Genomic DNA, 20,504 nt, shown 5'->3' with positions numbered 1-20,504 from the left:
TAAACAAGATGAAAAGACAACCGTCAGAATGGGAGAAAATATTTGCAAATGAAACAACAGACAAAGGATTAATCTCCACAATATACAAACAGCTCATGGAGCTCAATATCAAAAAAACAAACAATCCAAGTAAAAAATGGGCAGAAAACCTAAATAGACATTTCACCAAGGAAGACATACAGATGGCCAAGAGGCACATGAAAAAATGCTCAACATCTAACTATTAGAGAAATGAAAATCAAAATGCAATGAGGTATCACCTCACACCAGTCAGAATGGCCATCACCAAAAATCTACAAATAATAAATGCTGGAAAGGGTGTGGTGAAAAGGGAACCCTCTTGCACTGTTGGTGGGAATGTAAGTTGAAACAACCACTATGGAAAACAGTATGGAGGTTCCTTAAAAAACTAAAAATGGAACTACCATATGACACAGCAATCCCACTACTGGTCACATATGCTGAGAAAACCACAATTCAAAAAGAGACATGTGCCACAATGTTCATTGTAGCACTATTTACAATAGCCAGGACATGGAACAAACCTAAATGTCCACCAACAGAAGAATGGATAAAGAAGATGCAGCACATATATACAATGGAATATTACTCAGTCAGAAAAAAACGAAATTGAGTTATGTGCAGTGAGGTGGATGGACCCAGATTCTGTCATAAAGAGTGAAGTAAGTCAGAAAAAGAAAACAAATACTGTATGCTAATGCATATATATGGAATCTAAAAAAAAAAAAATGGTACTGATGAACCTAGTTGCAGGGCAGGAATAAAGATGTACACATAGAGAATGGACTTGAGGACACGAGGTGGGAGGGGGATGCTGGGGCGAAGTGAGAGTAGCATCGACATGTATACACTACCAAAAGTAAAATAGTTAGCTAGTGGGAAGCAGCAGCATAGCACAAGGAGGTCAGCTCGGTGCTTTGTGATGACCTAGAGGGGTGGGATTGGGAGGATGGGAGGGAGGCTCAAGAGGGAGGGGATATGGGGGCATATGTATGCATATGGCTGATCCACTTTGGTGTACAACAGAAACTAACAGAGTACTGTGAAGCAATTATACTCCAATAAAGATCTATTTTTTAAAAAGTCTACATTAGGAAATCAAAGTTAAAACTGAGTTATGTATTGAAATAACAATCCATAGAGGGGAAATGTCTTTATCCTAACTATACAAATAACTGTACCCGAAGTAACCAGAAAAAAGCAATTATTTCACTAACATTTAAAAATTCTTGGGAATTCCCTGGCGGCCCAGTGGTTAGGACTTGGTGCTCTCACTGCCAGGGGTCGAGGTTCAATCCCTGGTCGAGGAACTAAGATCCTGCAAGTTATGTGGTGCAGCCAAACAAATAAAAATTAAAAACCTCACATGTACTCAAACCATGGCATATGTGAAAATGGATTACTTTCAAGATTCAAATTCATTTGTCCTTTATAGTCTAAATGAAGAGACTTTATTATGCAAACAGGCAAAAGAAAAAAATCATTGTTGGGCAGTATCTGTACTAACAATCAGGGGAAAAGTACACCTGAATTCTATAATAAATTAGCATTTCATTTTTCAAGTAACTCTGTATTTCAATCTTGAAAAAAAATCCTCATGGAAAATAAAATGTGCTTGTATCCAACCAAGAATAAGTTTATTTTAAAGAAGCAACTCCTAGCTTGGTTCAAAATTATTATTACAACCAAACCAGCTAAAGGAATAGGAATTTTCTCTCAAGAACTAATAAAAATAATATTTTCCACCTTTTAAAAATGAATGAAATTAAACACATAAGCATTTTGTATTTATTGAAGGCATCTAAATGTTATCTGAAAGACTTTAAAACTCCACAGGAAAAAAAAACTGTAAATCAAGAAACTTCTTAATCATTACATTATTTGTACTACTTTAAGCTGTTAACATCTATGAAAACAAAAAAGTACTGCACAAAGGGAATGTGTAAAAGAAAAGTGTAATAAATGCATCTGTCACTCTGAAGAGAAAAGATTTGTCCAAACTAGTCCCTCCCAACTGCACTGGTGACATTCAAACAATAGACTGCTTTTCTTTGCCCAGATCCTGGTAGGTTCCCTGATTTATACCTCTAATGAGCAAAACTTTGTTCCTAGGATAGGGAAACATAAAATTTGAAAAGCAAAGAGCCAAGGAAATGTTTAAATACTATTTTAAATGTTTAAATACTATGCAGCTATTTAAAAGAATAAATTAAAAATCAATCTCCATTGATATGTGTCAAAAAATAAGCTGCAGAATAATGTGTACCATATGTTCTTATTTTTATAAGAAAAAATCCTATATATGTATGTATGTGTACACATTTGTACTAAAGACTTAAGATAAATAGAAGGATAAACAACTAGTATTGGTTACTGCTGGTGAGTTAAAGGGGATTTAGAAGAGAATTTATTACTGTTTCCTTATGTTTCTTCTTAAAACTTGTAAAAATAAATTTTATAAAGAATCTGGTAACATTTTAATTAAAGTTTCTGTTTTGAAGTAATTGTAGATTCATATTCACTTGTAACAAATAATACAGATATATCCCATGTACCCTTTATCAGCTTTCCCCAATGGGAATATCATGCAAAACTATAATACAAAATCACAGGCAGGATACTGACACTGACACAATCAAGATACAAAACATCTCCATCACCATGAGGCTTTCCCATGTTGCCTTTCTAAAGCTATACATACTTCCCTCTCACCCTCCCCTACTCCAAGCTTGTTCTCAACCCCTGGCAGCCACAAATCTGTTCTCCATTCCTATAATTTAGTCATTTTAAGAATGTTGTATAAATGGAATTTTTCAGTATGTAACATTTTGAGATTGGATTTTTTGCTTCAGCATAATTTTCTGGGGATTCATCCAAATTGTTGCAGCTATCAATACTTTATTTCTTTTTATTACTGAGTAATATATGACCATTTACCCCTTGAAGGATATCTGGGTTATTTCTAGTTTTTGGTTATTAAGTACTACAAGCGTCTATGAACATTCATCTCAGGTTTTTGTTTGAATATAAATTTTCATTTCTCTAGGATAAATGCACTGCTTTACCTATGTCCCATAAATATTGATATTTTGTACTTTTATTTTAATTTAGTTCAATTTTTAAAAATTCTCTGAGGCTTCCCCATTGACCCATGGATTATTTAGAACTCTAATGTTTAGTTCCCAAGTGTTTGGAGATTTTCTTGTTAACAGTCTGTTATTAATTTCTAGTTTGATTCCATTATGAGCAAAGAACACACTCTACATGAGTCAATTCTTTTTTTTTTAACATCTTTATTGCAGTACAATTGCTTTGCAATGGTGTGTTAGTTTCAGTTGTATAACAAAGTGAGTCAGCTTTACATATACATATATCCCCATATCTCCTCCCTCTTGCATCTCCCTCCCACCTTTCCTATCCCACCCCTCTAGGTGGTCACAAAGCACTGAGCTGATCTCCCTGTGCTATGTAGCTGCTTCCCGCTAGCTATTTTACATTTGGTAATGTACATATGTCCATGCCAATCTCTCACTTCGTCACAGCTTCCCCTTCCCCCTCCCCATGTCCTCATGTCCATTCTCTACGTCTGTGTCTTTATTCATGTCCTGCCCCTAGGTTCTTCAGAACCATTTTTTAAAATTCCATATATATCTGTTAGCATATGGTATTTGTTTTTCTCCTTCTGACTTATGTCACTCTGTATGACAGACTCTAGGGCCATCCACTTCACTACAAATAACTCAATTTCGTTTCTTTTTATGGCTGAGTAATATTCCATTCTATATACGTGCCACATCTTATTGATCCATTCATCTGTCAGTGGACAGTTAGGTTGCTTCCATGTCCTGGCTATTGTAAATAGAGTTGCAATGAACATTGTGGTACATGACTCTCTTTGAATTACGGTTTTCTCAGGGTATATGCCCAGTAGTGGATTTCTGGGTCGTATTATAGTTCTATTTTTAGTTTTCTAATGGAACTCCATACTGTTCTCCATAGTGGCTGTACCAATTTCCATTCCAACCAACAGTGCAAGAGGGTTCCCTTTTCTCCACACCCTCTCCAGCATTTATTCTTTGTAGATATTTTCATGATGGCCATTCTGACTGGTGTGAGGTGACACCTCACTGTAGTTTTGATTTGCATTTCTCTAATGATTAATGATGCTGAGCATCCTTTCATGTGTTTGTTGGCAATCTGTATATCTTCTTTGGAGAAATGTCTATTTAGGTCTTCTGCCCATTTTTGGATTAGGTTGTTTGTTTTTTTGATATTGAGCTGCTTGTAAATTTTGGAGATTAATCCTTTGTCAGTTATTTCATTTGCAAATATGTTCTCCCATTCTGAGGGTTGTCTTTTCGTCTTGTTTCTGGTTTCCTTTGCTGTGCAAAAGCTTTTAAGTTTAATTAAGTCCCATTTGTTTATTTTTGTTTTTATCTCCATTTCTCTAGGAGGTGGGTCAAAAAGGATCTTACTGTGACTTATGTCATAGAGTGCTCTGTCTATGTTTTCCTCTAGGACTTTTAAAGTGTCCAGCCTTACATTTAAGTCTTTAATCCATTTTGAGCTTATTTTGGTGTATGATGTTACAGAGTGTTCCAATTTCATTCTTCTAAATGTAGCTCTCCAGTTTTCCCAGAACCACTTATTGAAGAGGCTGTCTTTTCTCTATTGTATATTCTTGCTTATTTTATCAAAGATAAGGTGACCATATGTGCATGGGTTTATCTCTGGGCTTTCTATCCTGTTCCATTGATCTATATTTCTGTTTTTGTGCCCCCTACCATACTGTCTTGATTACTGTAGCTTTGTAGTATAGTCCAAAGTCCAGGAGTCTCATTCCTCCTGCTCCGTTTTCTTTCTCAAGATTGCTTTGGCTATTCAGGGTCTTTTATGTTTCCATAAAACTTGTGAAATTTTTTGTTCTAGTTCTGTGAAAAATGCCATTGGTAGTTTGATAGGGATTGCATTGAATCTGTAGATTGCTTTGGGTAGTATAGTCATTTTCACAATGTTGATTATTCCAGTCCAAGAACATGGTATATCTCTCCATCTGTTTTTATCATCTTTAATTTTTTTCATCAGTGTCATAGTTTTCTGCACACAGGTCTTTCGTCTCCTTAGGTAGGTTTATATCTAGGTATTTTATTCTTATTGTTGCAATGGTAAATGGGAGTGTTTCCTTAATTTCTCTTTCAGATTTTTCATCATTACTGTATAGGAATGCAAGAGATTTCTGTGCATTAACTTTGTATCCTCCTACTTAACCAAATTCATCGATTGCCTCTAGTAGTTGTCTGGTAGCATCTTTAGGATTCTCCATGAAGAGTATCATGTCTTCTGCAAACACTGACATCTTTACTTCTTCTTTTCCAATTTCGATTCCTTATATTACTTTTTCTCTGATTGCTATGGCTAAAACTTCCAAAACTATGTTGAATAGTAGTGGTGAGAGTGGACAACCTTGTCTTGTTCTTGATCTTAGAGGAAATGGTTTCAGTTTTTCACCACTGAGAACAATGTTGGCTGTGGGTTTGTCATATATTGCCTTTATTATGTTGAGGTAAGTTCCCTCTGTGCCTACTTTCTGGAAGATTTTTATCATAAATGGGTGTTGAATTTTGTCGAAAGCTTTTTCTGCATCTATTGAGATGATCATATGGTTTTTCTCCTTCAGTTTGCTAATATGGTTTATCACATTGATTGATTTGCATATACTGAAGAATCCTTGCATTCCTGGGATAAACCCCACTTGATCATGGTGTATGATCCTTTTAATGTGCTGTTGGATTCTGTTTGCTAGTATTTTGTTGAGGATTTTTGCATCTATGTTCATCAGTGATATTGGCCTGTAGTTTTCTTTCTTTGTGACACCTTTGTCTGGTATTGGTATCAGGGTGACGGTGGCCTCATAGAATGAGCTTGGGAGTGTTCTTCCCTCTACTGTATTTTGGAAGAGCTTGAGCAGGATATGTATTAGCTCTTCTCTAAATGTTTGATAGAATTTGCCCATGAAGCCATCTGGTCCTGGGCTTTTGTTTGTTGGAAGATTTTTAATCACAGCTGCAATTTCAGTGCTTGTGATTGGTCTGTTTATATTTTCTATTTCTTCCTGGTTCAGTCTTGGAAGGTTGTGTTTTTCTAAGAATTCATCCATTTCTTCCAGGTTGTCTATTTTATTGGCATAGAGTTGCTTATAGTAATCTCTCATGATCCTTTGTATTTCTGCAGTGTCAGTTGTTACTTCTCCTTGTTCATTTCTAATTCTATTGATTTGAGTCTTCTCCCTTTATTTTCTTGTGTGTCTGGCTAATGGTTTATCAATTTTGTTTATCTTCTCAAAGAAGCAGCTTTTAGTTTTACTGGTCTTTGCTATTGTTTCCTTCATTTCTTTTTCCTTTACTTCTGATCTGATCTTTATGATTTCTTTCCTTCTGCTAACTTTGGGGGTTTTTTGATCTTATTTCTCTACCTGCTTTAGATGTAACATTAGGTTGTTTATTTGAGATGTTTCCTATTTCTTGAGGTAGGATTGTATTGCTATAAGCTTCCCTCTTAGAACTGCTTTTGCGGCATCCCATAGGTTTTGGGTCATCGTGTTTTCATTGTCATTTGTTTCTAGGTATTTTTTTATTTACTCTTTGATTTCTTCAGTGATCTCTTGGTTATTTAATAGTGTATTGTTTAGCCCCCCTCTGTTTGTATTTCTTACAGATTTTTTCCTGTAATTGATATCTAGTCTCATAGTGTTTTTGTTGGAAAAGATAAGCTGATAGAATTTCAATTTTCTTTTATCTACCAAGGTTTGATTTGTGACTCAAGATATGATCTATCCTGGAGAATGTTCCATGAGCACTTGAGAAGAAAGTGTATTCTGTTGTTTTTGGATGGAATGTCCTATAAATATCAATTAAGTCCATCTTGTTTAATGTATCATTTAGAGCTTGTGTTTCCTTATTTATTTTCATTTTGGTTGATCTGTCCATTGGTGAATGTGGGATGTTAAAGTCCCCTACTATTATTGTGTTACTGTTGATTTCCCCTTTTAGGGATGTTAGCATTTGCCTTATGTATTGAGGTGCTCCTATGTTGGGTGCACAAATATTTACAACTGTTACATCTTCCTCTTGGATTGATCCCTTGAGCATTATGTAGTGTCCTTCTTTGTCTCTTGTAATAGTCTGTATTTTAAAGTCTATTTTGTCTGATATGGGAATTGCTACTCCAGCTTTCTTTTGATTTCTATTTGCATGAAATATCTCTTTCCATCCCTTCACTTTCAGTCTGTATGTGTCCCTAGGTCTGAAGTGGGTTTCTTATACACAGGATATACATGGGTCTTGGTTTTGTATCCATTCAGCCAGTCTGTGTCTTTTGGTTGGAGCATTTAATCCATTTACATTTACGGTAGTTACCAATATGTATGTGCCTATTTGCATTTTCTTAATTGTTTTGTGTTTGTTATTGGAGGTCTTTTCCTTGTCTTGTGTTTCCTGCCTAGAGAAGTTCCTTTAGCATTTGTTGTAAAACTGGTTTGGTGGTGCTGAATTCTCTTAGCTTTTGCTTGTCTTAAAGGTTTTGATTTCTCTGTCGAATCTGAATGAGATCCTTGCTGGGTAGAGTAATCTTGGTTGTAGGTTTTTCCCTTTCATCACTTAAAATAAATATGTCCTGCCAATCCCTTCTGGCTTGGAGAGCTTCTGCTGAAAGATCAGCTGTTAACCTTATGGGGATTCCCTTGTATGTTATTTGTTGTTTTTCCCTTGCTGTTTTTTTTTTTTTTTTTTTTTTTTTGCTGTACATGGGCTTCTCACTGTTGTGGCCTCTCCCATTGTGGAGCACAGGCTCCGGACATGCAGGCTCAGCGGGCATGGCTCACAGGCCCAGCCGCTCCATGGCATGTGGGATCGTCCCAGACCAGGGCATGAACCCGTGTCCCCTGCATCAGCAGGCTGACTCTCAACCACTGCGCCACCAGGGAAGCCCCTCCCTTGCTGTTTTTAATATTTTTCTTTGTATTTAATTTTTGATAGTTTGATTAATATGTGTCTTGGCGTGTTTCTCGTTGGATTTATCCTGTATCGGACTCTGTGTTTCCTGGACTTGACTGACTATTTCCTTTCCCATATTAGGGAAGTTTTCTACTATAATCTCTTCAAATATTTTCTCAGTCCCTTTCTTTTTCTCTTCTTCTTTTGAGACCCCTATGATTTGAATGTTGGGGCATTTAATGTTGTCCCAGAGGTCTCTGAGACTGTCTTCAATTCTTTTCATTCTTTTTTCTTTAATCTGCTCTGCGGTAGTTATTTCCACTATTTTATCTTCCAGGTCACTTATCTGTTCTTCTGCCTCAGTTTTTCTGCTATTGATTCCTTCTAGAGAATCTTTCATTTCATTTATTTTGTTGTTCATCGTTTTTTGTTTGCTCTTTAGTTCTTCTAGGTCCTTGTTAAACATTTCTTGTATTTTCTCCATTGTATTTCTAAGATTTTGGATCATCTTTACCTATCATTACTCTGAATTCTTTTTCAGGTAGATTGCCTATTTCCTCTTCATTTGTTTGGTCTGGTGGGATTTTACCTTGCTCTTTCATCTGCTGTGTGTTTCTCTGTCTTCTCATTTTGCTTAACTTACTGTGTTTGGGGTCTCCTTTTCGCAGGCTGCAGGTTCGTAGTTCCCTTTGTTTTTGGTGTCTGCCCTCAGTGGCTAAGGTTGGTTCAGTGGGTTGTGTAGGCTTCCTGGTGAAGGGGACTGGTGCCTGTGTTCTGGTGGATGAGGCTGGATCTTGTCTTTCTGGTGGGCAGGACCACATCCGGTAGTGTAATTTGGGGCGTCTGTGAGCTTATTATGATTTTAGGCAGCCTCTCTGCTAATGGGCGGGGTTGTGTTCCTGTCTTGCTAGTTGTTTGGCCTAGGGTTTCCAGCACTGTAGCTTGCTGGTCTTTGAGTGGAGGTGGGTCTTAGTGTTAAGATGGAGATCTCTGGGAGAGCTTTCGCCGTTTGATATTACGTGGAGTCAGGCGGTCTCTGGTGGACCAATGTCCTGAACTCGGCTCTCCCACCTCAGAGGCACAGGCCTGATACCTGGCCGGAGCACCAAGACCCTGTCAGCCACACAGGTTTTGGAAAGTCTGAGCAACCAAACCATAAAACAAATCCACCAATGACAACAAGCGCTAGAAATCATACTAAAAAAAAAAAAAATGGACCGAAGGAACCCTAGGACAAATGGTAAAAGCAAAGCTATACAGACAAAATCACACAGAAAAGCACAGACATAACACTCACAAAAAGGAGAAAAAGGAAATATAAATATATATATATATATACACACATTATATATATATATAAAAGAAAGAGCATAACCAAATCAATAAACAAATCCACCAATGATAATAAGCTCTAAGTACTAAACTAAGATAAACATAAAACCAAAAACGAATTAGACGCAGAAAGCAAACCCCAAGTCTACAGTTGCTCCCAAAGTCCACTGCCTCAATTTTGGGATGATTCGTTGTCTATTCAGGTATTCCACAGATGCAGGGTACATCATTTTTTGGGGAGGTTTAATCTGCTGCTCCTGAGGCTGCACAGAGAAATTTCTCTTTCTCTTCTTTGTTCGCACAGCTCCTGAGGTTCAGCTTTGGATTTGGGCCCCCTCTGTTTGTAGGTCGCCTGAGGGCATCTGTTCCCCACCCAGACAGGATGGTGTTAAAGTAGCAGCTGGCTCTGGCTCACTCAGGCTGGGGGGAGGGAGGGGTATGGATGCGGGGCGAGCCTGCGGCGGCAGAGGCCAATGTGACGTTGCACCAGCCTGAGGTGTGCTGTGTGTTGTCATGGGTAAGTTGTCCCTGGATCATGGGACCCTAGCAGTGGCGGGCTGCACAGGCTCCCGGGAGGGGAGGTATGGATAGTGACCTGTGCTTGCACACAGGATTCTTGGTGGCTGCAGCAGCAGTGTTAGCATTTCGTGCCTGTCTCTGGTGTTTGTGCTGATAGGTCCTTCTTCTAGGTCCTTGTTAAACGTTTCTTGTATTTTCTCCATTGTATTTCTAAGATTTTGGATCATCTTTACCTATCATTACTCTGAATTCTTTTTCAAGTAGATTGCCTATTTCCTCTTCATCTGTTTGGTCTGGTGGGTTTTTACCTTTCATGTCTGTCTCTGGAGCTTGTTTAGGTGGTGCTCTGAATCCCCTCTTCTCACGCACCCCAAAACAATGGTCTCTTGCCCCTTAGGCAGTTTCAGACTTTTTCTGGAACTCCCTCCCGGCTAGCTGTGGTGCACTAGCCCCCTTCAGGCTGTGTGCACGCAGCCAGCCCCAGTCCTCTCCCTGGGATCTGACCTCCAAAGCCAGAGCCTCAGCTCCCAACCCCCATCCGTCCCAGCAGGTGAGCAGAGAAGCCTCTCAGGCTGGTGAGTGCTGGTTGGCACCAATCCTTTGTGTGGGAATCTCTCTGCTTTGCCCTATGCACCCCTGTTGCTGCACTCTCCTCCATGGCTCCAAAGCTTCCCTCCCCCACCACCCCCCATCTCCGCCCTTGAAGGGGTTTCCTAGTGTGTGGAAACTTTTCCTCCTTCACAGCTCCCTCCCAGAGGTGCAGGTCCCATCCCTATTCTTTTGTCTCTGTTTTTTCTTTTTTGCCCTACCCAGGTACGTGGGGAGTTTCTTGCCTTTTGGGAAGTCTGAGGTCTTCTGCAAGCATTCAGTAGGTGTTCTGTAGTTGTTCCACATGTAGATGTATTTCTGATGTGTTTGTGGGGAGGAAGGTGATCTCCACGTCTTACTCCTCTGCCATCTTGAAGGTCTCCCCTGATGTCAATGCTTTTAAACTTACTGACATTCATTTTTATGGACCAGATATGGTCTTAGTATACGTCACATGGACAGTGACAAAAATGTGCCTTCTGCTGCTGTTAGATGCAGTGTTCTAAAAATGTAGATTCGATCCTGATGTTTGATGGTGTTGGTGAGTTCTATATTCTTGGGAAATTTCTGTCTACTTTTCTATCGATTGTTGAAAGAACGGTGTTGACATCTTCAACTATGACTGTGGATTCATCTATTTCAGTTTTTACTTCACATATTTTTTCAGCTCTGTTGTTTGGTTCATACAAATTTAGGATTGCTTTGTCTTCTTAATGGATTGAAACTTTTATCATATTATAATGCCCACTGTGTCTCTAGTAATTTTCTTTGTTCTGAAGTCTACTTTAACTGAAGTTAATATAGCCCCTCCTATTTTCTTTTGAATAAGGTGTGCCTGATGTTTTTTTCATGCTTTATTTTAAACCTGCCTATATCATTATACTGGAAGTATGTTTCTTGTAAACAATATATAGTTGGGTTATATATAGAATCCACTTGCCAATCTCTGCTTTCAATCAGTATATGTAGACCATTTACCTTTAATGTAGCTATCGATATATTTGAGTTTGAAACTGCTACTTTATTTCTTGTTTTCTTTTTATTCTCTGTTTTTTGCTTATGTTTATTTTACCTGCCTTCCTGTGGGTTACTTAAAATTTTTTAATTCTATTTTGATTTATCTATAATGTTTTTTGAGTGAATCTCTTTATATAGCTTTTTTGGTCACTGCTCCAGATTGTACATTATATATACATAACTTATTACACTCTACTGGAATTGTTATTTTCCAATTAGAGTGAACTATAGAAACCATATTCCCTTTATATCTATTTACCTTCCCCTATTTATAATTGTCTTAAATATTTCCTCTACATACATTTAGAATCACATCAAACAGCATTATAATTTTAGCATCAACCATCAAATACATTTGAAAAGTTCAGGAGGAGAAGGAATGTCTATTGTATTTAGCCATAGTTTTTGCTTATTATATTCTTTCTTTCTTCCTGGTGTTTGTTCCAAGTCCTTTCTTCTAATCATTCCTTTCTGTTTAGAGAACTTCCTTTAGTCATCCTTTTAGGGTAAGACTGCAAGTGACAAACTCTCTTAGCTTTCCTTCATCTGAGAATGTCTTGATTTTCCCTACATTCTTGAAGGATAATTTCCCTAGATACGAATTTTGGATGGACAGTGCTTTTCTTTCAGCATTTGAAAATGCTGTGCCAATCCTTCTGGCCTCCATGGTTTCCAATGAGAAATCCCGTCATTCAAGTTGTTTTTCCCTATACATAACACATTGTTTCTCTCTCATTGCTTTCAAAGACTTTTTCTTTTTCTTTAGTTTTCAAAAGTTTGACTATTACATGTTTTGGTGTGGATTCCTTTGGGTTTCTTTGGTTTGGGCTTTTGTCATTTTCCAGGACTTTGATGGCATGAAGGTTAGATCTTCTGTTATAGTCCCACAAGTCCCTGAAGCTCTATTTTTTTTTCCTCAGTCTATTGTCTCTCTGTTGTTCAGATTGAGAAAACTGTATTGTTCCATCCTTGTGTTCACTGATTCTTTCCACTGTCTCCCCTCCATTCAGTTTTTGAGCCATCCATTGAGTTTTATTTCAATTACTGTATTTTTTAGTTCTAAAATTTTTCTTTGATTCTCTTTATATGTTCTGTTTCTTTACTGAGACTTTCTATTTCTCTGCTAAGACTTTCTCTTTTTCTCATTGTTCCAACTGTGCTCATTATTATTGCTCATTGGAGCTTTTTTTTTTTTGAGGGCCTCTTTAAAATCTTTGTCAGATAATTCTAACATCTCAGTCATCTCAATGTTGGTATTAATTGTCTTTTTTTCTTCCAAGTCTAAATGTTCTCAGTTCTTGGTATGACAAGTGATTTTCTATTGAAACCTGGACATTTGGGGTATTATGAGAGTCTGGATCTTATTTAAACATTCCTCTGAAACTGCTCTAGTAGGGGCAGTAGGAGGAGGGCCAAGGCTGCCTCATTACTGCCAGGTAGGGATAGTGGTCCATATTCCCAGCTTGGTCTCCACTGGCACCAGAGGTAAGGGGCTCCCTGCTATTGCTGGGCAGGAGTAGGAGTTCTGGCCCCCACTAGGCCTCTACTGATACCATCCTGGTGGGGAGGGACAGAAGTCTCTCATTACCGTTCCCTACAAGGCGTCCAGTGACACTACGGGTGTGGGGTGGGTGGGGGGTGGGTAGGGTAGCCTCTTTACTGCCGGGCAGTGTTGAAAGTCTTGACTCTCCACTAACACCACATCATTAGGGAAGGAGTTGGGGTACCTTGTTTCAGCCTGGTAAGAGTGAAAGTTTAGGCTCCCCCCTCAGCCCCGGCTGGCAGGGGTGGGGATAGGGCCATAGGTTTTTCTGTGGTGTTTGACTAAAGTAGCACAGTTATTGTCTAAAAGTTTCATCTTGCTAGGCTGCCCCTTTCTTGATCCTTAGCTAAAGAGAGCAGGCTTTTGCTGGGGCTTTTTCTGTCTGCACCCATTGGCATTCTTAGGTTGCCAGCTTCTTTAGCTCCAAATCTGGCAGACATGAGACCAAAAGAAAACCTGAGAACTCATCAGGTTATGTGATTCCTTGGATCCCAAAGTCCCTAGCCAGTTTGCTTCTCTCCACCTTTTGGAGTCTTCTCATGTTTGTTTTATAAATAACATCTAAGGTTTGTACTTAGTTGTACTTAGCAGGAAGAAGAGGGAAAAGTACATCTATTTCATCTTCCCTAAAGTTAAAGGCAGGCATAAGTTTTATGATAAAACATCTGCTTGTGAGCTATACATTATTTGTTTATAAAAGACCTTGGGACATGAATTCCCTCTTACCTGGGTCATGTTAAGCCATTTTTCTTTTGAGCTATATGGCCAAAAACAACTACACATGACAGAAGCCAGGATGGGCTGATTCCTTCATCCTCAATTAATATCTGGAAGGTAGTCTCTGAACTTCAGTCTCATATAATTAGAATGTATTTTGTGAGTGACAGTATTGAACTCCTCAGTAAAACAAACATAGGCCCTTATAACATTTCTATCCCTCCTGCTATAGTGTATGCAAACTGTTTAAGACAGTAGTTCCTAACTAGATGGGAGGTTAAAAGGGGAGCGATTTTGCCCTTCTCCCCAGAGTCTCATGCAGCAACATCTAGAGATATTCCAATTGTTATGACTTGGTGGTGGGGAGGGTGACAAGAGGATCATACTACTGGCATCTACTGGGTAGAGGCCAGGGATAATTCTAAACATCCTACAATTACAGGACAGCCACCCACAACGAAGGATTATTCAAACAAAAAGTTAAGTGCCAAGGTTGAGAAACCCTGGTTTAGATGTTTGACCTACATTTGACAGCTGAGTTTAATCTTTAGATATTCTGTGCACCTTTTGGCCTATGTAATTGTTTGTGGAACTCTGAATGCTAGGTCTGAAAGGGCTCTGCCCAAACTCTAAACAGAGACAGCACACCCTGCCAGGACTGTCTTATCCTTTGGCTTTCCCTCCAGGGACTGGCTCCAAATTAAGATGTCTAAAGTAAAGAACCATATTCCTTGCTTATCATGGGGAGAACATTGTTTATATAAACTCCAAATGTTTAAAACAAGTGTCCTTATTGTAATCTTAAGAATTTTTAAAATCATAATTTAGATACCACTTTTACACTTGCATTCTCATTGCTTTCTCTTACCTACCCAGCCACAGCCATTTCGACAAATTCCCCATTGTTCTCTTCTCACCCTAATAAAACTTCTGAAACCAAAATAATGCACAGCTCCATCTTCTGGAATTGTTGGGTGGGGGGCAGGCAGAGGCAAAGTTTTAAAAGCAAGAACAAAATCTAGCTACACAAAAAAATCAATACAATGGAAGGCAGGATGGGACTGAGGCATTTGAAACTGGCCAAGTCTTATTACAATGTGGGGCTAGTTAGTGACCCTGGCTTCTGACCCTAATCCTTCAGGCCACTCTCCTACATAAAACAATTCAGGTAGCTGAAGCACCAGAAAAGGATACACAAGAGAAATGGAATACCAGAAAGAACAGAATTCACTGTCCCAGGGCCCATTCGTCACTGATACACTCCCTTCTTATATTCTATTCTATTTGAACCCTTCAAAATGTACTTTCTCTATGGGGCCTTGCTCTAAAAGTGTAACTTTCCCCAACTGTACAGGACCTCGAGCCAGCTTCTAATATAGGCCCCTCTTCATGTCACATGCCTTGACTATGTCACAGAGTTCTTCTCACAGGGGCAGGCAATGAGGCTTTGTTCTCTCCATTGAGGCTCTCCAGTGTGCATCCCTGATTCATTTTCTGTTAGGCCCACAGAAAACTTAATTAGAAATACCCATTTTGAAACGGCCTGAGCAGTCACACTGATCTTGTTCAGTAACCGTATCGAGGTATGGGTCTTAACTGAAAACATTTGTCCCATTCTGCCGACAAACATTAGGTCAAAGACGACACTGGGGACTCTTGTCCTTACACGTTTTTGTTTCCCTAATGGGCTTTAGGATCACATTCCTTAAATCACAGCCAAGAGTATATTCTGGGCTGAAACTATTTTAAAGACATAATGTGGCAGCAGTATTCTGTGTACTAACAAGAGGTTTGGAGCTGCAGCCAAGAACAGTAATAGAATCTTCTTCCCCCCTAAGTGCCATTCTCATTACCATTCTCAAAAAAAAAAAAAGTTCTCTCTCTCTCTCTCTCTCTCTCTGTCCTTTCCTCCTTCCCTTCTTCCCTCCTTCTCTCCCTCTCTCTCTTTCTGTGTGGGACTCAGATTCCCCTGCTATTATTTTTACTTTGAAGGTCCCTGTCAAGGCAAAGTCTATATAATGAACAAGATATCTTAAACTATGACCCTATCTAGCTTTGCTCCCTGCTGGGGGCACATCACAATCAACAAATAGCCAGCCCTGGCATGGTTCCAGTCTACTCTCTGGGGTGTGACCAGCTGGGATGGAATCCCAGCTCTGCTCTGCCTTAGTTGCAGGACTGTGAGCCAATCCTCTTAACCTCACTAAAGCCAGGAAGCCTCTTATGTAAAATGGGGCTCTTATGGGTACCCACCTGATGGGGTTGTCATTGGGACAAATAATCACTTATAGTCTCTATAATTGGGAAGACCTAGAAAGTAAATTTTTAAAAGATATTTTAAGAGAACGGTTTTCACTGAAAATAGTACAGAACTCTTATAAATTCAACTTATTAGTAATATACTGACCTTCTTAAGATATAGATTCACTGTTAATAATAATAAACTGTACAGAAAAAGACTCTTTCATATAAAACATCTGCTAAATCAATACTAAATAATCACAAAGACTGAAAGGAAAGGTTACCAGTGATGCATTAATCAGGTCAAAAAACTGATGTTCTTTGTACCAGTTTTTGAAATATACTCTCAATTATTTTCACTTTTTAAAGAGGATATACTCCCTCGATGGAAAATTCAAAATTCAAAAAACCTGAATAACACCCCAGGGTTTTGTCTAGCTTATAACACACCACATGCACTGATTTTATGTTTGTATCCTTAAGATACATTTACCCAGGTGAAATACTACTCTTCTTTTGGGTCACCTACTTCCATTTTAATGTCGTAGTTCTGGCTGAGGACGCTCTGGATGAGCTCTTTGATGCTCTGGTCGGAGGCCAGCTGGGTGTCGGACTGAAGCGAGGCGATGATCTCGATGGACGTCGGGACCGCTCGCATGGGCTGCGGGGCCTGCGGGGCGGCCTCCCGCGCGTCGCTCGGCGGATTGCTCTCGCGGTCGGTTTTGAAAACCGACACAGGGACGGAACGCGACTCGCCGCGCGAGCCCTCGCGCAGGAAGCGGGTGTGAATCCTCACTTTCCTCCGCCGGCCGGCCGCCTCCGAGTCTCCCTCGTCTCCGGACAGGGAGCCTCCCTTCCTCTCTCTGGCCTTGCGGGCCTCCGCGAGCCGAGCCGGCTCCTGGCTCGCGTCGCGGCCCCCGGCCGGGTCGAGGACCGGCTTGGAGCCCGCGGGCCGTGGGTTCCTGGCGCCCTGGTGCGCCCGGGCCTTCCCCCTGGGCGCAGGTGGCGGCATCAGGACCACGGGTCTGGACGTGCCCGCCCTGGAGGCGATGACCGGCGGCTTCTTCTGGGGCCGGTGCCAGAGGAACGCGGAGCTCCGCAAGTAGAAGTCATGGGGGCAGAAGGGCCGGGTCTTCCCGGGAGCGGCCGCCTCGCTCGGGCCCGGGGGCCGCGCTGCGCCTCGGGGCGCTGGCTGCGGGAGGGCCGCAGCGAGGGGCGCACGGCCTTTGGCCCGAGGGGAGCCTGATGGCTTTTGGGGTCTGGCGCGGGAAACGCTCCACTTCCCCCCATGCCGGGCCGGGCCGGGGACCCGGAGGCCGAAAACAGGGACTTCACCCACAGCCGGCTTGGAGGCCAACTTCTCCTTGAATTGGAGAAATTCCTTTTTAGTCTCCTTGCGAACCTTCTCAAGTTCTTTAAAGATGTACGATTCTTCTTTGTATTTCAGTCCAAAGTGCTTAGAAATCGTGGACATCTGGACTAATTTGTCCTGTGAAATAACAATAAATATTATACATATATACATGAAAACTACTGATATACAAAATTCCAGCTCAAAAAAGCTTCTCATGGTAGAGCGCTCACTGTGCTTGCTGAAGCACGATGGGTAGTATTCGTTTATATCATTTTAAGTCCAACTATTGGCCTTTTCACAGGAATAATGAAAAACCTTTAAATCAGTAACATTTTCACAGTGAGAGTTTCCGAAACCCCTACTGGGTTTACTTTAATGTTTCTTTAGACTATAATGTAGTGCCCCAATTCCAGGCAAGAGAGACCACACTCCACATAGGCATAGAAAATCTAAAGTAACACTGCCAAGAAGAGAGAACAGAGGTCAAATGTGGCCTGGATCCTACCTGCAAACATGTTTTTCAATTGCTCAGGGTTTTTCAAAAATATTAATTCATAGCCAACAATTTTAAATTGAGAGATTTTCATATAAAAATGCAGATTTGCAGTTTCTCTGGGGAAAAAAAAAAGAAGGCCCTGGCAATTCAAGAGCCAAATCCCTAGTCTTGTGGCAGGGTAGCAATTTCCCTTTACTTCTCCAGCTGGCCCCGGGTGTCTCCATTTCTTACCCAGCCCACTTGCCTCAATGTTTGACAAGAAATAAAGCAGAGTGTATGAAGGGAGAGAGGTGATCAGCCACAAGGTAGGCTGCAGTGAGATCAGGAGGCCTTGAATGCCAAGTGTTTGTACTTTTTCTGTGGGCTACTGGAAACCATTCAAAACCTTTTAACAGAAAAGTGGCTTGATAGGTTCTGGGGCTTGGGGGATACTAATGTTAAGTGGGAGAAAGAATAGAGAGAGGGCAAGTATGAGTCTGCAAGGCCTAAGGCCTGGGGTTTGGTAACAGAGCCGAGTGAAAATACTATATAAGGTAAAACTGATAGGATCTGGCCAATGACTAGGAATAAATAAAATAGCAACTTTGAATCGCTTTGATGAAGTCTTGGTCATAACCAAGTACATAAGAAAGCTGTTGCTAGTCACTGAACTTTACGCTTAAAACTGTTAAGATGGTAAATTTTATGTTTATGTGTATTATCACAATATAAAAGAAAAACTTAGGCTATTCAGCAGAGCCAGCTATCTATGATTACAAGTGAATTTTGAGATCTTGAAAGCTCTGGGATCAATACCAAAAGCCAGGATAACAAGAAATACAAGTAGAGAATGGCTAATGACAGAGTCTTCCGACACTCACAGGTGGGAGGTGGGAGGAGCTAGAGCAATCACAGAGTTGGGAAAATGAGAAGAGAGTTCCATAGAACCCAAGGAGAGAAGAGTGTCAAGAAATAAGGGTAAAACAATGAAAATAAAAGCGAAAGTAATGAATTAGAAAAACTAATTTACTTATTTCTTAGAAAACCCAAGGCCAAGGTTCTTTGAAAATAAAATAAAATAATAAAGCAGAAATACCTCTGGAATATCATCATTATTTGCAAATGATGCAAATATCTACCTAGAAAACATAAGCACTAAAAGAACTGTTTAGAATTATAATAGAGGTCTGCAAGGCATTTAAGTTTTTTAAATTAATACAAAAAAAACCCCAATAACTTCCTTTACACCAAAAGCATAATGGTAAAATTCCATGTATAATTTTTTTAAAGGAGTAAATATCTAGGAGTAAACATAACAAGAAATGTGCTGAAACTGCATGAATAAATTTTTTAATTTTACTGAAGGACATAGAAGAAAGACTCTACTAAATAGGCAGTTAATGTTCCTTGGTAAGAAGACCAAATATTTTAATTTTATCAGGTCTTCCCAAAATACTGTACTAGTTTAATGCCATCATAATCAAAACTGAAAAATGATATTTTGAAATTTGAAAAGTAATTCTGGATTCATTTGAAATAATAAACAGGGTAGATTAGCCAAAATTTTGAAAAAGAGAAATGAGGGAGCCCTTGTCCAGCAAGATAATTAAAACTCATATGGATATAAGAATTAAAATTGAAACACTCCTGATAGAATCCACATGTAAACTGAATGAGCAAAAGAATTAAGAATAATATGGGTTATATTATAATAACAGCATTAAATTGGTGATAAAAGAAGAATTAATCAATAGATTGTGCTGAGGCAATTGGTTGACTATGATGGGGGTAGGGGTGGGTGGTGAGGGGGATTACTGCACTTTATGCCAAAATACAATGGGTTAAAACAAATATGGAAAGAAATATTTTCTTATGTTCCTTTGCATTTCTTTGCTTATCACCTGTCCATATTTCTTGGTTGAATTTCTTTTATATCACCTCATAAGAGAGTTATTTTTACAATTAGATTTCTTCATTTATCATGTAGTGAGAGCAATATGAAGAAAACATCCTATTTAGCCTCTAAATAAAGTCATATTGCTTTTAATCACTAAAATAGCCATTTTGGGTTCTCCAATTCAAGACCCTGCTATATGACAGAGCTCTCATCTGGGAATCAATAGGCTTTCTTTCTCCACCCAGCTCCACCAGTGACGAGACCTTGGACAATTTAATACTATCCATAACAAGATTTCTTATTAAAAAGTGAAAATAATCATCTGTTGCCTCTTTTCCAAGCCATAGAATATGAACATTAGAAATGACTTCTAGGGCTTCCCTGGTGGCGCAGTGGTTAAAAATCCGCCTGCCAATGCAGGGGACATGGGTTCAAGCCGTGGTCCGGGAAGATCCCACATGCCGCAGAGCAACTAAGCCCGTGAGCCACAACTACTGAGCCTGCACTCTAGAGCCCGCAAGCCACAACTACTGAGCCCGCATGCCGCAACTACTGAAGCCTGTGCGCCTAGAGCCCGTGCTCCGCAACGAGAGAAGCCACCGCAATGAGAAGCCCGCGCGCCACAATGAAGAGTAGCCCCCGCTCACTGAAGTGAGAGAAAGCCTGCACGCAGCGACAAAGACCCAATGAAGCCAAAAATAAATACATTAAAAAAAAAAAGACTTCTAAAGCCCTTAAGGAAGTTTCCTTATTTAAAAAATGCTGTAAAATCCACCTCATAGTGTTTTGGCTGTTTATTGTTTGCACAG

General features: G+C 39.8%; 1 protein-coding gene across 1 annotated transcript in view; it reads right to left on the bottom strand.

Annotated features, from left to right (window-relative positions):
• LOC309802905 (uncharacterized protein) overlaps positions 1–20,504 on the bottom strand; it is a gene marked incomplete at its 3' end in the record, with an annotated part of 179,809 nt that overhangs the window by 136,288 nt on the left and 23,017 nt on the right. The window contains exon 2 of the mRNA XM_082618776.1: positions 16,499–17,458. Coding sequence (XP_082474902.1) covers positions 16,499–17,443 — 945 coding nt within the window. The 5' untranslated portion in view covers positions 17,444–17,458. The remainder of the gene's footprint in view (positions 1–16,498; positions 17,459–20,504) is intronic.

The sequence above is a fragment of the Mesoplodon mirus genome, assembly GCF_964341445.2.
Source record: "Mesoplodon mirus genome assembly, chromosome: 4".
NCBI classification, from domain to species: domain Eukaryota; kingdom Metazoa; phylum Chordata; class Mammalia; order Artiodactyla; family Ziphiidae; genus Mesoplodon; species Mesoplodon mirus.
This window is presented reverse-complemented; position numbering and strand designations above follow the sequence as displayed.